Here is a 16,416-nt window from a genome sequence, read left to right as displayed (position 1 = left end):
GGGAATAGGAGAGGGAATGAGAAAGAAGCAAAATGCTGGTTGAGACTTGATCCTTTCTAGATCAGGTTTGTTGGGGCAGGAAGGAAAGGAAAAAGGTGTGAGGGTTTGGATTTGAGCCTAACGGTATGAGAAAGGTAGTAAGATCATTGTGTAGCCTGTGATGGGAGGGGGCCACAAACCTGAAAAGGAGAGGAAGGGAAAATTGGAGAGTAGGTGTAGAGGGCACCAACTAGCAAGTGTGTAAATGTAACCATCTCAGTTTGTCTGCTCCTCTACCCCTGGGTAGTTCTGATACTTCACTTCTGCTAGGCTGGGCCTTACTGGAAGCCTGAGAGGTTTAGATTCCTAGTTCAAGGAAAATGACATATTTTAAGGATTTGGGTTGGAGTGAATGTTGGAGCTTTTCTTGGAGCCATCTTTTCTAAGCTGATAAATAATGCTTCCAGTCTGGAACCTAGTTGTCAAACCTCTCCCACCAGCACCCCAACTGATCCTCCAAAATTGGTTGAGTCATGAGTTAGGAATGGGGTATTTATATACTTCAACCCACTTACAATGGAGCAAATTCCAATGCAGGTGCTGAAGTCAGTGTTAATTAAGTGGATTAAGTCAGATTTAGAGAGATGGTTAAGGGTTGCCACAGAGCTCCTTCTTTTTACTGGCTTCTTAGATCCAGAGTCACAAAAAAACAAGTCAGTACCAGTGTTTGACATCTGTTCCTAGTCTTTCTCTAGGCCCCCAATTCTTTCTCTTTTCTGTCCTTTTGGGTCACGATGGATAGGTCCTTGCTCTCAGGTACATAATCCTTTTCAGCCTTCTTCTGGTTTACTGATTGGGCAGATCATTTGTCCTTAGCATCCACAGGGTCAGCTGAGTTAGGAATTTTCATTGAGGGACCCCAGCTGGAAGGAAGTGAGGTTGGGTTGGTATATGCCTGAAAATGGTAGGGATGGTATTAGTGTCACCTCACTTTCACTGGTGAAGTCAATTCCTCAGGTCCGAAAAGCTTTCCCATTTGAAAAATACTCAGGCTAAAAGTAGGAGTCTGGGCTTCCTCTTTTGTCTTCCTTACAATACAACCTCAAAAATTAGCATTCCTTCCATTTAAACCCAGAAAAATGATCAATTTGGCCAATAATGTATATCCCAGAAATGCCTAAAATCCTGTAGGCTTCCAAATTCTTTATAGTTGGAGGTGTGGAGTGAGAAGAAAGCAAAAGGATTAGAGAGCGCATTGAGATGAATTAGAGTTAGCAATTTCCTAACTCTCTCTGGCACGGGGAATCAGTCAGAATGAGGAAAAGGAAAAAACAGAGGAAGAAGACTGCTTGGGGAGAGGAAAGGGGAGGGGAGGCTTAGCCTAGTCTCTTTTGAGTCTTGCTCAGGGGTAACGTGGTACTGATGAACACCCTGGTCTCCTGGTGCCTGACAGGTCACTGAATCTAAGCAGTCTGTTAAGGGAGGTGCTTTTCCTCTCTGTGACCCGTGAAATAATCTATAGAATTGTTTACTTTCAGATCAAATCTCGCTGTCAAACACTCTCTGGTCGGACACACGTGGGGACCACACTTCCACTCTCAGCTTCTGCCATCCTGGGTGGGTTTACATAATCACTCATCAGGGCTCCTCGACTGTCGTTTCTAGGGAGTAAAAGGAGGTGGGAAGCTGAAGGGTGACCCCGGAGTCCAGTCCTATAATGCTCTCTGCATTATTTATCCTATATGACTTTAAGGGGAAGAACAGACCAGTTGTTGCCATTTTACCAAAAGCTAGACCTCAACAACTATTGTGAACGTAGCAAACTATGAAGCGTACAAAACAATTGCTAAAGCAGATCTCTGAGGCGCATTGTTCTTCAGCAAACACAGACAATCTGATCCAATAATTTCCCAGGAACCCGGTGACTAGCCATCACTTTTTAGTCCCGGAGTTCGGCAGCCTGGGCGGGGAGGGCAGGGTGGATAGGGGGAAAAGGAGGATAGGAAAGATGAGAGGGGGTTGACAAGTTGGAGGTTACCACGTGTATCTCCGGATTCTGCTTTAGGTCTGAGTTCTGAAAGAGATGGTAAATAATAGCACACGTCTTCCCATTTTTTTTTTTTTAAAGAACACACACACACACACACACACACACACACACGCACACACACACACACACGTAAAAACAAAACACCTCAGAGTACAATAGCATTTCTTCCTGGGGAAGTTACCGGTTTTTAAGCTTCTTCCAGCCAACTTTTGGTGGTGATAGTTTGAAGAAGTAAGAAAAGCACATGCACTAGACAAGTCCAAAACTTGTCACCCATTCTCCCTCAGTCCAAATCGGGATATTTGTTTCAACGCTTTGATTCTTTTACTTTGCTCCCAGCAAAAATAAAAAGATCCAGTGGACCAATTGGGACTGAGTATGAGCAGGCGATGGACAGAGTTAGAGAGAGACACAGAGACCGGAAGACAGAGAGGAGGCAGAGAGACATACAGAGAAAATAGAGACAGCGGAGACAGAAACAGAAACAGAGGCACACGAAGACAGGAGGTAGGGTGGGGAGGAAGAGAGAGACAGAGAGACAGAGAGAGACTGAGAGAGACACAGAGAGAAAGAGAGAGGGAGAGAGAGAGAGGGAGAGAGAAGAGGAGAAGAAAGGAGAGCAGAGGAGAGAAGAGACAGAGACCTATCACATTTAAAGCATTTAAATTTAAAGCATACAAGCTAAGGAACAAGGAATTCTTCCAAGTCCAGAGATATGGAAGCTTTTTTGTTATGTGTGTTGAAGAATCCAGACAATCTCCGTCCTTCACAAGTTTAAAACGAACTTGACACAGACACCCTACAACTCTGTTTCTTTTTTGGAGGGGGTACGGTGGGACATTCAAGCTATCCGAGTTTAGGGACCACAGACTTTCAGCAAAGGTCCAAAGAAATAGAATCCTTTGCCCTATTTTCGTTTTCTCAGGAGACACTGGAAAAATCTTTTCAACGAATACTTTTTCTGAGTTCGAAGTTTTCTTGCCAATTTGTTACTCAGGTTGGGTGAGGGCCGGTTACAGCAGGTGTGTAAGGTGGGAATACTTGGCGGAAAAGATTGTGAGTAGGGACTGGGGAGTGGGATGGGGAATGCAGAAGTCCCATGAACTTCCCGTGCTTAAAAGCAGACATACAGTCCTGGATCAGTAGTAGACCCTGGAGGAAGGAAGGGAATAGAATAAGCATTTGTATAGAACTTACTATGTGCCAGACACTTCGCCGAGCGCTTGACTAATAGCATCTCATTTGATCCTCACAACAGCCCTGAAAGATAGGTGCTGTTATAATCCCTATGTTACAATTGAGGAACCCGAGAGTCAGGGTTGCCCCTCCATTTGAGTTCCAGTGTGTGATGTTTCTTACACATAGCATGTACAGGTAGGTGGAAAATGTAAACTCAAAACAGAAGTCACCATCCCTCGAATAGAATGTTTGAGGAGGTGGGAGAGGAGTTTCGGGGAGGGGGGTCGGGGGGAACGAAGGATTCAACTAAACGATGAAAAATAATAATTAAAAAAAACAACTAAAGTATAAATGTAGCAGTTGGTTCGTGGGAGCAGGAAGAGAGGGAAAGATTGGTTCTGGCATTCCATCTCTAGCCTCTGCTTCCAATCCTTCTGAGCTAGATGAAGACTATATATTCACAAGCATCCCTTTTCAGCACCACTGCTGTAACACTGACACCCTCCCCCAGCAGCATAGGGATCTCCAAATTGTACTGAGGAGGAAGAGCAGATCAATACTAAGAGGGAATCTTTCCTTAAGAAACAATAATCCCTCTCATTTGTGTAACTGTTTTATGGATTGCGCAATTCTTCACACCAATGATCTCGTTTGAGTATTATAGCAGCATCTTATCTTTCAAGATATTGGCACAGAATTCCTTAAATAAATCTTCAAAGAGATCTAACAATAAACAGGATGAAAGCAATCTTGATTAAAATAACAACAATAATAATAACAGCTAGCAATTTTACAGTACTTTGAGGTTTTTCTTTTTAGGAGGGGATAGGATGGGATGTATATTCAGTGATTCTGAATTTAGGAACCACAGACTTTCAAAAAAAGTCCAAAGAAATAGAATCCTTTGCCCTATTTTCACACTTTCACAACAACCCTTTGAAATCGGTGCTATTATTATATCCATTTGACAGATGAGGAAACTGAGGTTGAAGGAAGTTAAGTGATTTGTCCAGAGTCACACAGCTAAATGCCTGAGGTAGGATTTGGACTTATATCTTTTTCACTCCATGTCCAACACTCTATCCACTAAGCCACTTAGGTGTGCCCCATTTGATGAAAATTAGAATGTATAAAACAGATAAATTAGGTGATTCTAGTATCTATTAAGCTCCAAGGACATGATTGCTGTTACTGTGAAGAGCACAGTGGGGAAAATGAATGAAAATTAATGGTCCAAGTGTTCAAGAAGTCTTCCAGTCTACTTAGCGACACTTTAGAGCTGGAGAACAGTTCTATGGCAACGTGATGCCACCTGCATATTTTACAGAGCTTCCATTTATATTGGCTTCGGGATCTCTCATACCTGATCTCATTTGTTTATCACAATAACTTCATGAGGTCAAGGAATGTAAGTACTATTATTCTTGTTTTAAAGATGGGTGAATAAGTCCCCAAAAGGTTAAATGTCTATCTCAAGCCCACACAGTGGGTGGGAAGTCCGAAAGCCAGGTTTTTCTAGTTACTGAAGTATTTATTAAGGATCTACTATGTGCTAAGCACTGTGTTAAGTGCTGGGTATACAAAGAAAGGCAAAACAAAAACAAAACAAAACAAAACAAGCAAACAAACAAATGGACAAAAAAAAAAAAACCCCAAACAACCCAAAACACATTCCTGCTCTCAAAGATGTTGAATAGGGAGACAACAGATAAACAACTATACACAAAAAGATGTATACAGGATAAATAAGAAATAATTAACAGAGCAAATGAATGTCGGGAAAGACGGTGGGATTTTAGCTGGAATTTGAAGGAAGCCAGAAGGGACAGGAGGCAGAGATAGTAGGGAGAGAATTCCAGGTATGTGGGGGGCAGTTAATTCTTTTTCCACTATATCAATTGGAGTATAAGTAGATGGAGATTTAGGGCATTTAGAGTATGGAGAAGAATAAGAAAAGGGGCTAGGAAGGTGATGGATTTAAAAAAATTTCACCACAAAATTCCTTTCACTCATGAGTTCTCTTGGTACTTAAGATTCAATTTACATAAATTGATTTACAGGTCAACTCAGGCCAGACATCTATTGAAAAAGTAAGACACATCTGCATTATGGGAAAGCCTAACATTCTGGATAGGATGACGTATTTTAGTCAGGATCAGGCTTCTTCCCAGTGCATTTCCCTTCTATAGGACTAGACTCCAGTAAAAAGCATTGGAGACCTAGGCCTTGTTCATGTTGTTCATGTTGTACAAGCCTAGGTGAGAGTCATGCAATAATGCTACACCTACTACCACTGTTACAAGTAACAATAATATAATTATAGATGAAAAGTGGTACCTGATATGTTGTGATTGTCCAGGGTCCCATTTCAATTAAGAGACCAATTAAATTAAGGGATCTTCCAGGGCTGCAACCACAAGGTAGGAAGTAGCTAGGCTTAGGATAGGAACTCATGTTTCTAAGTCTCCTCCTCCTATAGTTAGAGTTCATCCCTTTTGTGTCCTGGAGAAAGCTCATGACAATAAAATGGGGCAGGAAAGAGGAGGTAAGATGAAAGGTGGAAAAATAAAGCATCTGTCCCAAAGTGTCACAATCCCAGAGTCCTAGGCAGTCCCTAGCACCCCTTTCCAAGTCCCAGAGAGAGCCAGTGGGAAAATCCCTCAGATGAAAGTCAAATCCCTGTGAAGATGGCACTGCACCAATGTAGCTGGGGCAAATCTAAACATCTAACAGAGGGGGATAAGAAGGGGTAGCCCTTCCCCCACCTCTGGTAAAAACCTGCTAGACCGATTTGTGCACCGAATGTTAGATTGGAAACTCCCTCTGCCGGGCGAAGACAGCGACTGCAGTAGCAGCTTGAAGGACATTTCCCTAAGGTGGGCATAGATTGTTCAGTTGTCCTGCAAAACTGAAAATCTGGGATGCAAGAAGAAAAGATCTGAAAAGGAAATAATTATGTCTAAGTGGCATCTTCCTCCCCCCATCCCACCACACTCAGAAAAACACTTCAGTCTCCCTAACCCTAATCCCTACCCCTACTTCCTACAGAGACCACCAGAGAAGTATGAAGAGAAACATATCAGTTAATGTTATCAGATGACATCTACCTCCAAAACCTATCTCCAAATACAACCCATCTAAGTTCAACCCCCCTCTCACAGACACACAGGCCCATCCCCATTAGAAGCAAGGCTGAAGGAGAGAATAGAAACCACCCCCATCCCAATTTCCGTTTCTGCTTTTGTTCTGACAAATGCTTCCTCTTCTGGTGACTAAGAGAAGCCTAAGGCTTAGGTCCTCAGTGGAAAAGAGTTGACTGGAATGGCAGTTCCCAAAGCTAGAGCTATGGGGCCTTGTTCAAGCCAATACTTGGCTAGTGGTAGAGAAGCTTCAGAGGCTAGAAATTTAGGAACTTTGGGAAAACAAGAATTGTCCATGGTAAATAACCTTCAGAAGAGGGTGGAGATGCTTAGCTCGGGGTCTGACTGATCCCAAGGAGGGTCAAGAAGGCATTCTTTTCATAGGAATGAGGTGAAAGGCTTAGGGTTTCTTTCATTAGGATTTCCCGGGGCCTTGGCAGGGAAGATCTCCTGCTGATTATACTGCTCTCAGAGTCCCTTTTCCCCTCTACCCCACCCCTTTAGGTTAACTTGTGCTCTGAATATATAAATGTAGGTCCTGTAAACCTGTCTACTGTAAAACTGTCTACAAGAGGACACATAAAGGAACCTGCCTTGGGAGAAAGGAATTAAATAGTTGGGTTGGCTTTGACTAACTTGATTTTGGAAGCCTGTTGTTCACTTGTGCATCCCAGTCTCTTGCAAAGTTTCCACATTCTATGGAAGTTTGTGGATTTGGGTTTAAGAAGCAGGTCCTGTTGGATGGCTTTCACTTTGCATCTAGATTTTCCTGCATTTAGAGGAAATTTCTCCATTGCAAAATACCTTTTTTATTTTTTGAGGGGAGGGGGCATTGAGATGACATCTTTTTTGTAAGAAAAATGATCCTCCCAAAATATATCCTGTATAAATATTTAAGTTCTGTTTGTCCACTAGCTTCAGAGAAAAAGAGTATGGTAGAGGCTCAGACCAAACCCAAGAAGACTAGCCTTTTCAGAAAGCTAACGAAAACTAAAAGTTAAAGTAAGCATTGAGCATTAAAATAGAGTTGGGCAATTGACTTTTGGGATTCTTTTGTTATTGTTATTGATAATTTCATTTACTAGTAAAGCCTGGACTCTGTGTGTGTTTATGTGAATTATGTGCATACAATACCCATAAGGACAATAAATTGCATACTTCTCTATTTTCAGAAACATCCTCAAAACAGGAGACAATATTGCAGAACAGCAGATGGGCTTTTGAGTCATGTTTCTTCTGCTTGTATCTGAAGCCTCGGGGAAAGATTGGCTGTAGTTTAGAGGTCTCAGTGACCACACATACTGCAGAACAGGAAGTGACAGTCTGGGTCTTGGTTTTTTTTTGGGGGGAGGGACGTGGGGGTCCAGAAGGTGGGAATGCAGGAGGAAGAGATCGCCACAGGGAAGAGACAGACAAATAAGAGGTAGAGACAGACACAGAAGGACAGAATGGGTCACCTCAAGTAGTGATTTCATGACTTTTTTTTTTCACCTCATAGGTCTCATTCTGGTACTTAGAATATAAAGATGTTTATTTATTTTTAAATTATTTTGGTAAGAAGATTATAACATAAGGATCAAGAAACATTAGCCAGGGAATATTAATTGCATTGCTTCTGTATTTTAAAAGAACTCCCTTGTTAGGGCCCACTTTCGGCGCCAGATCTCTTCCATGGAGTATAAGTTTGTACTGAGGATTCTGACAGATTGAGAAATAAGACAAAGAAAAAGTCAACTTTGCCTTTACATATATAGAAAACTGTTTAGCCCTTTCTTGGAGATCTTTTATAATGTCTAGCCAGTTCGTGGAATCTCTTGGCTTTAGCTTTGGCTTTCAACCTCATAAAAGCAAAATAAACATTTCTCATCTACATAGGTTATTATTATCTTTTTATTTCAGGTAAAAGAAATATCTTTTTTCTTTGGTCCTAGATCTGTATTTCATCAGTTTGGGAGATTTGGCGTAGAAACTATTTTGGTGTAGAAACTTTTACTGTTGTAGGGTATTATTTGCAATTTACAGTGTCAGAGTTGCCTGGGGCACAGAGAGGTTAACTTATTTGCCAACGGTAACACGGTCATTGTGTGAGAGAAGCAAGACTTGAAACCTGACTCCAAGCTCAGCTGTCCATCCTCTGTCCTTTATTGTGACATTACTCTCAAGTAGGACAGGGACTTGGCCTGTGATTTCACTGGTATGGGGAGTTCTTTGGTGAGAAAATTTTCTCTTCCATAGTAGGTCGCAACTTCTTTGCTTTTAATCTTAGAGAGTTGCCTACAGCACTAAGCTAAGTGACTTTCCCAAGGTCATATAGCCAATAAGGGTTAGAGGCAGGAATTTGAACTCAGGTTTTCTTTGAGGCTTGCTCACTATTCACTTCGCCATGCTGCCTTTCATCTTACCAGATTTCTTAAAAATACACTGGGGGTGGATAGGAGGGTGGAAACAGTAGTAGCTTTTGAATGGAGTTCCGCCCACCTCTCTTTGGTTAGTGCTTGCCTATGTATTAAGCTCAAAACTCCAGCCGCATATATATTTACACAACATAGAACTGATGATGCACAAAATTATCTAAAGGGAGACGGACAACGTGAGAGAAGGGAGACTGGTTCTGAAGTCTGTCAGGCATCTGAAAATATACCCGGCAATAACTATAGATTTCATGAAGGCTGAATAATAACCAGAAGAAAAATGAACTGTGTCCAATCTCTTTTGTGAAGTATGCCATTTGCTCTAGGAGCGGAGGCCAGGAAAGGCAGCGAGCTTCTTCCGTATTTAATGATCATTATCACACACTCTCATTTTGCAGTTCACTATAGAAAAGGGAGCACCCTTCTGTGACTTTTATAAAAGTGCCTATTTTTTAAACAAAATCGCCACGGTCTTTGTTACCATTTCATTAGCTTCCTACTAAGGTGATGAGACTGGGGGTGGGGTGGGGCCGGAGGGGTGTGTCTTTTATTTGAAAGGTGAGTGTGTGTGTGTGTGGGGGGCAGTTGCAGAGAAAATCCTCTCCGAATCAGGAGCTGTGAACTCTGAAGAACCTTGAATGAACACAGCTTCAAAGTGCATCTTATTCATTTATTAACATTGACACTAATAAAAAAGACTCCAGAGGCCTCATTTCTCCCTGCTTTTGGGGTGTGTGTTGCTTAGACTAAGAACAGCACTTGATTTTACTTAAAACAAATCTCAAATAATCCTCAAAGACCCCTTCACCCTGTTCTTTGTAAATATGGAATTCCTGGGACATCTTGGAGCTGTGTGCATGCCCAGGGTAGACTGGCAGTGCTGGAGGAGAGGCAGAGAGGACTGCGCTGAGGGTCATCATGTACCTTACAGGTCTATAGGACAGGATTCGGTTGAGAGCCAGCTCTCTCTTGCAGGGCATTCCTAGGGAGCCAGAGCGTTGGGATGTAGTGAAATAAGAGGACCTAGGGCTCCCAAGCTGCCCGCGTCTCTCGGCCTCCTTCTCCACCCCTCCCCTTTCCCCCTCCTTTCTCTCCTGCTCTGGGCTACCCAACTTCTCCCTCTTACTACGCCCTTAGCGTTTGTCAATGAACGTGGCGCCGCCGTCAGAGCCCAACCCCCCGTTCTCTCCCATTGCTCCGATGTTGGCTAATCAGGCGGAGCCCGCCAGCCATTCAGCCAATGCGACGAGACCGCGGGCCGGGAGCGCCTTGGGCTCCGTAGATTGGCCGCAGCGGCCTTGATTGACGGGCCACCTCCCCACGGCCCCCCCCCCGCCGCGGGCTGGCTCCCTCCACCCCCGAGGCTGAGCCCCCGGCAGCGCTGTCCACATGCAGCGGGTCCTGAAAGCCGGTCCCGGGAAGCGCGTTTCTGCACTATGGGCGTGGAATAGCCGGAGGGCAAACCACCAGCGCCAGCGCCAAGACCACCAGCAGCAGCAGCGGCGGCGGCGGCGGCGACGGCGCCGGCGACGGTGGCGGGAGCAGCGGAGACGCTGACATACTGAACTCCGCCTTGCCCGCCGCCTAACCTAAGACGCCGCCGGGGGAACCGCGCTGGTTGGTTGGGCGGCTTTCGGCACAGGAGGAGGACTTGGGAAGCTGGGTCTGCGTCCAGAAAGCCCGGTGGGACCACACGGACCTGAAGCGAGGGGGTACGGAGGGCTTGCATCTTGATTCCCAGGTCGGGTCCCCCGAGCCCAAGCAGGTGGGAAACCTGCGCCGTCGGCCCTCATCCCTAGGAGGCTGGGACCGCCCGCAGAGCCCCGACACACTCCCCACAGGCGGCACCTGGAGTTGGCCGGGTCTGGGCATCCGCAGCTCGGGCAGCGGAAAGAGAAAGAGCCGGCTGGGGTTCTTCGAACGACTTAACTCTCGAATGGTGGTCGAGGATATGGGAGCGCGGCGGTTTCAGCCGGCATCTAAGAAACTTTGAAGCCAGAGACCAACCCTGCATCTCCGGGACCCAGAGCAGTCAAGGACAGCGTCCTCATCCCCATCACTATCCAGCAGTAGCAACAGCACCTTCTTTGCCCCTGGGGCTCTGCCTGGTGTGTGTGCGCGAGTGTGCGTGTGTGTGTGTGTGTGTGTGTGTGTGTGTCCGCGCGCGCGCGCGCGGGTGTCTATGGATGGCAGAAATTAAAGAGCGTCCCCATTTTCTCCCCCTCTCCATCTCTCTAGTTACTCCTCTGCTGGGATGTTAAGAATTCACCGCTGTTGCTTCTATTGGACTCATTCCAAGCTTCTTGGTTCTCTCGGGTCCATTTTCAAGTGTCCATTTGAGGCCCTAGAATAAGTTCTTAGAAAAAGAGGAGAAAGGGAGAGAGAGAGAGAGAGAGAGAGAGAGAGAGACAGAGAGAGAGAGACAGAGAGAGACAGAGAGAGAGAGACAGAGAGAGAGAGACAGAGAGAGAGAGAGACAGAGAGACAGAGAGAGAGAGAGAGAGCCTTGCCATGGACCTAAGTATAAATTGGGAGGAAAAAAGGGAGAATCTGAGACCTAAGCGGTTCTGATTTGTCTATAGGACTGTTGCCTTCTCAACAACGTCCCTTGTTAAAGCTTATGTATACGAAAGGGTTTTGTTGCAATTGCTTTTTTAATGCCCAGTTGTATTCTGGAAATCTTTACAATCTTGTCAACACAAAGGCATAAACTCACCACCAGGCCAACCGCTTAACAGCTCTCTCTTCTTATCTTCCCCAGTGCCCCTACATGTAGGAATAGCAAACAAATTAATCCCCCAACAAAAAGACTGATTCCAGGCCATTCTTTGGTATATTTATGATCTCGAGTGCTAACTATATTTCTTTGGAGAAATACGCCTTTGAAACACAAGGTCCACAATATCTGGATTGCTGCAGGTGACCTCCGACTTTGGACAACAGCCATCGAAGGAGCTCTGGGTCAGGTGCCTGGGGCTTCCCTTTTTTGTGACATGCGTATGGCGTTTTGATGCTTTCTTCTGGGGGAAAAAAGCGACCTGACTCAGCCGTCTGTCTTCAAGCTTACGTCTGAAAAAAAAAATCTTGCGGTGCCTCCTTAGGAGTTTGGGGCCATAATTCTATACCATCGCTAATTCTATCATCAACTCCATAGCGTAGTGATTGCCCCCCAAACCACTTTCTCCTTTTACTTTAAGAAATAACCAGACTTTGCAATTTGCAAAGGGATTTTTAAAAAATACACAAAATTTCTTCTTATTGTTGGTTCGAGTGAGATCTTTGCAGTAGGTGCAAGGTGGTCGTGATCTCATCTGAAAAAGCGTCTGACTCAAGCTGTGGATCGCTCCGATGGAAATACACTGTAAGCACGACCCGTTTGCAGCAATGCATAGTAAGTAGGCTGCTAGTTCACTTCTCTCTCATTTAGGACCAATCCCACCACACCTTTCCATCAGTCGCAAGGCATCTCCAGGGTTTATTAAATGGGGCTAGTAGATAGGGATGTCTCTAGACATCAAGTAGTGAGCCGAGGTGTAGTACTTGACTTGCTCCTCAAAAATATAGGACCTTTCAATAAGTGAGGGCAAAGGGATGGAAAGTCCAGCGACAACAACCTGAAACTAAAGAAGCAGTTTCTCTCCCCAATTACACCTCCATTCTTGAGAGCAACTTTCAGAATATCTCTTTACCATCATTTGAACGCAGAAACAAATATTCTTTCCCTTCTCGTTTTGTTACCATACGTAGAAGGCGTTAAAATACCACTGTTGCCATTAACATTATTATTATTATTCCTTAAAAATATTTTTGCTCTTGTTATTTCTGAAAGTCAGTAAATATCAGCTAGATATTTGACCTGGAATGCATTTTTAAAAAAGTCTTCCTATACAGACTATTGATATTTTATATTAAATCAAACAAGGTCAATCCGCTATTTTGATTGCAACAGATTTTAAAATCTCACTTTTAAATTTAAGGCGATCAATTAACAATGAGATCTTGGTAAGGGAGCTCAAACAGTGTTGTTTGACGACTCCCCTCTGACAGGCTTCTCTCCCATTTTTTTTTTTTCCAGTTTAGTCCGAGAACTTTCAGTTACAAAGTTGCAGAAATGTGTCAAACTAGAGTCACCAACTCCTCAGTTTAAGTGTGTACAAATGAAATTGCAGGCAGTACGGGCCAACACTGGGAGAACAACGTTTAGGAATGAAAGCAGCATCTCATAGTTTGAAGGGAGGAGGTTAAAATTGTACCAAGTCGTTGTTAGTCAAGTCCCCTTTTAAAAAGAACTGGTCAAGGGGTGGGGTCTTTTTTTTTTTCTCTTCCTCCCACCCCTTAACAAACCTTCAGGTCAAGCTCAAGCAGTCTGGCTTGACTGTCTTTCTACTATATATAGAAATAAATATATATGCATATATGTATATACATATAATACACGTATATACATAATTATATATGTGTGTGTGCACATATTCAATATGTAAAAATATGATCTCTCTAGCATTTTGAAAGAGAAAATTACTATATTTCTTCTTCTGATATGGTATTAATCCGGCAAGGTTGAAGTCATGGAAAGCAGCGCTGGCATGGCAAAGCTCTAGCCCCAGACTTAGCCGTGAAGTTAGCAGATTGTGTGTAATGCGTTTGGCTCGAGATTTGTTGTGGTTGAGAGATTTGGGGAAGATTTATCCATTAACACAGTGTTATGTGAAATGACATCTCCTCTCATGGTGAGTTAAACGCTGGATTAGATCTAGAGATTTCAAGGAAATATAAACTAGAACTAATCACATTTCCCTCCTGGGCTCTGCCGCCTTTCGACCTAAGATCCTGACGTTGTAAAATGCAATGGCGAAGATTGTGAGGCTTTCTTTTCTTTTCTTTTCTCTTCTTTGTTTTTCCCTCTGATTTGCTTTTATTCTTTCCTGCTTTCTTTCTTAACTTCCGTTCTCCTAGATCTACTTTTATTTGTAACACAAATAATTTTTGTGGGGAACACTGGGCAAGGTGTCCCGGTCCAAGAATAGAGAAAAGGATAGACAAACTGAAAAGTACATTTTCCTAACTGGAGGATACTATTTTACTTCGGGACCTCTGGAAAAAGAATCTTGGGTCAACAAATATGCTGCAACTTAAATAATGGATATTTTTATATTTAAAAATATGTAATTGTTTTGTGAAAAGGGTAAACTTAAATGAACAGGCATGCCCTTAAATGATGAGGAGGTTTTTGAACTGAAAAAAAAAAATAGAAATCACTATTAATATCATTGTGGCAAACCCATATTTTGCTGAATCTGTCTTTGTGTTAACTCATGCAGATGGAGCATAAATGTAGGAAGTGACTGGTGACTGAGAGCGTCTTTCCAACATTCGCTCAAACAATGATAAATCTATCCTAAAGTGCTTTAAGGAGAGAGGGATGGATGGAGATCATCAGACTTTAAAAATGATTTTAAACAAGTATTTACCAATTATTTTTAGGGGAGTGATGCAATGTGCCAGTGAAAGAGAAACCACGGGAGAAGTTTCTGTTTTAATTTCCCGGCCCAGTGGGGTTCTTTTTGACTAAGCACATTCCACTGAACAGAAAGGATTTGCATGATTTTCTCTTGCCTGGTGGAAGAGTTAATTCAAAGTTTTCTCTTCCTTTATTTCTGGGACCGGAAGCCATGGCCTTGTCTCTGACCTAGGTCTTACCCTGTTAGGGCTCGCTCTAGTATTTGTCTGCTTTCTTTTCACCTTCAAGACCAAGACAGAGAAGTTTTCTGAGGGATGCAGAGTTAGCAGAGTTAGATTCAGAAGCAGAAATGATCTAAGTAAATAACTTTACTCTCTAAGATTGTTGGAGAAGAAGATATAGGAAATGTAAACAGCCCAAGATGAAGGACGTTTGTAAACTGCTGGGTAGAACTTCCATGCCCAGATTTCATGTAAGACACAACAAACGTAGTCTAATTCATCCTTGCAGTCGAGGGAAAGATTGTAAACTCTTGTAGGAATTTCTGTTTAAATGGCATTAGTGTATTTGTATTAGCTTATCACTTTGGTGTGAAGAGAGTCCTATAGTTACAAGTAAAATAAACATAATATGCTATCAATATGCACTGCTCATTTTGGCAATCTTTCTTTAGGGGTACTGCAGGTCTACTCACCTACACGTGTCTACCACTTCTCTCTCATAAATACTGTTCCTGCATCTTATGCCTCTTATGTTGCATGCCTTTATTCCTGGAAGAAACAAATGGGGACTTACTTGTTACCTTAAATACTTAGCCAAAGAGTAACCTAGAACAGCTTAAAAGAATTGGTAACATAGTCAATAGGGATCCAAATAGTGCAGATGGAGCCCAGAAGAGGAGTTCTCTTCTGCTTAGTTTCCTTATTTCCCATTTCATCTCCTCCTCCCTCCATGCTTCTGGAAGAACATAAGGTTAATTAAAGAGCAAGTTCTCCACCTTTAACACCCCAACTTTGTAAGAATATTTAACCAATGTCTTTTCTTTAAATGAAGGAGTGATTCAGTTGAACTATCTTGGCTAATGCCCCCTGGGAGTTTAGAGCCCTGGAAACTCTAGGGCTAGAAGAGTTGACCCAGACTGAGTAGTATACAGATAACTCTTCCTTTTAAAAACTCAGAGGATGAGCTTCAGGATCAATTCCCTACTCGTATCGATAGGACAAATGAGTTTACTTTCTAGTTTCTACTGATAGCCAAAGGACATCTTAAACCAAATGAATGATGACAGCAATAGAAATAAAGCTTTGAATCAGGATTTCTTTATTTGAGAGGGAATTGGGGGTGTGTGCTCAATTTATCCAATAATATAAGGAGAGGTGTTTGTAAGTATCCTTTCCTAGAGTATACAATTAAGGAAATCTTTGCATATGTATTAATGCATATGTGCTCATGTATACATAAAGAAGGGAAGGATGATGGGAAGTCATAAAAAATTCCAAATCGATTAGATTTCATATTGGGAGATCAAGAACAGTTAAATAGCTAGGAAAGATTTTTCATTTGATCTGAGTTGTTCGAGTCTAATTCAGAGCAGGATCACATTGCACAGACTGAGAAGCAAAGCAGACTTCTCCCCCCTGTGAGTTTACACTCATGCCTGTGAGTACATAGGCATACTTTATACACATGGGCATTGGTCAAGGACTAGACATATATTCTTTCAACCCTTATTGAACAGGGCATTTTAAAATTATGCCATTAGCTTGAAGGGGACACTTCCTTTGGTTGAAATGCAGAGGACACATCAAGTATAAGAATCCTTACTTGTGCCACATATTATTCTCTGATGGATTATTTTTAATTACCAAAATTTTTGTCTCCAAAACCTTTCCTTCCTCACCTCACACCCTCTCACACCCAGGACATAGCTAGAAGATACTTAAAATGGAATAGGACATGGAGTTTCCCTTTGGCTTTGCTTGTGCTAATTGGTACTTACTTTTAAGGCTTATTAAATTACCCAACTTCAGGAAAACAGTTTCAGTTTATTATTTTACAGACTATCCCATCCAAGTCTCTCTTTATCTGGAAGACTTGACCTGAGATTAACTGTCTTTGCCTTTGCTACTTTCCTCTCTTCCTCTGTATGTCTCTCTCTCTCTCTCTCTCTCTCTCTCTCTCTCTCTCTCTCTCTCT

At 42.8% G+C, this 16,416-nt stretch overlaps 1 protein-coding gene across 2 annotated transcripts in view; it reads left to right on the top strand.

Annotated features, from left to right (window-relative positions):
• PAX5 (paired box 5) overlaps positions 1 to 16,416 on the top strand; it is a 352,843-nt gene that overhangs the window by 2,697 nt on the left and 333,730 nt on the right. Inside the window, exon 1 of one of the 2 annotated variants that reach the window (XM_027859121.1) lies at positions 11,219 to 12,150. The exons of the other annotated variant lie outside the window; for it this stretch is intronic. Within the exon in view, the coding sequence (XP_027714922.1) occupies positions 12,108 to 12,150 (43 nt within the window). The 5' untranslated portion in view covers positions 11,219 to 12,107. Of the gene's footprint in view, positions 1 to 11,218; positions 12,151 to 16,416 lie in introns of those variants that run through there. 2 annotated transcript variants of the gene reach the window in all.

The sequence above is a fragment of the Vombatus ursinus genome, unplaced genomic scaffold (genome assembly GCF_900497805.2).
Source record: "Vombatus ursinus unplaced genomic scaffold, bare-nosed wombat genome assembly UNPS02014158.1, whole genome shotgun sequence".
Taxonomy (NCBI): Eukaryota; Metazoa; Chordata; class Mammalia; order Diprotodontia; family Vombatidae; genus Vombatus; species Vombatus ursinus.
Note: the sequence above shows the minus strand (reverse complement) of the source record. Positions and strands in the feature narration are given on the sequence as shown.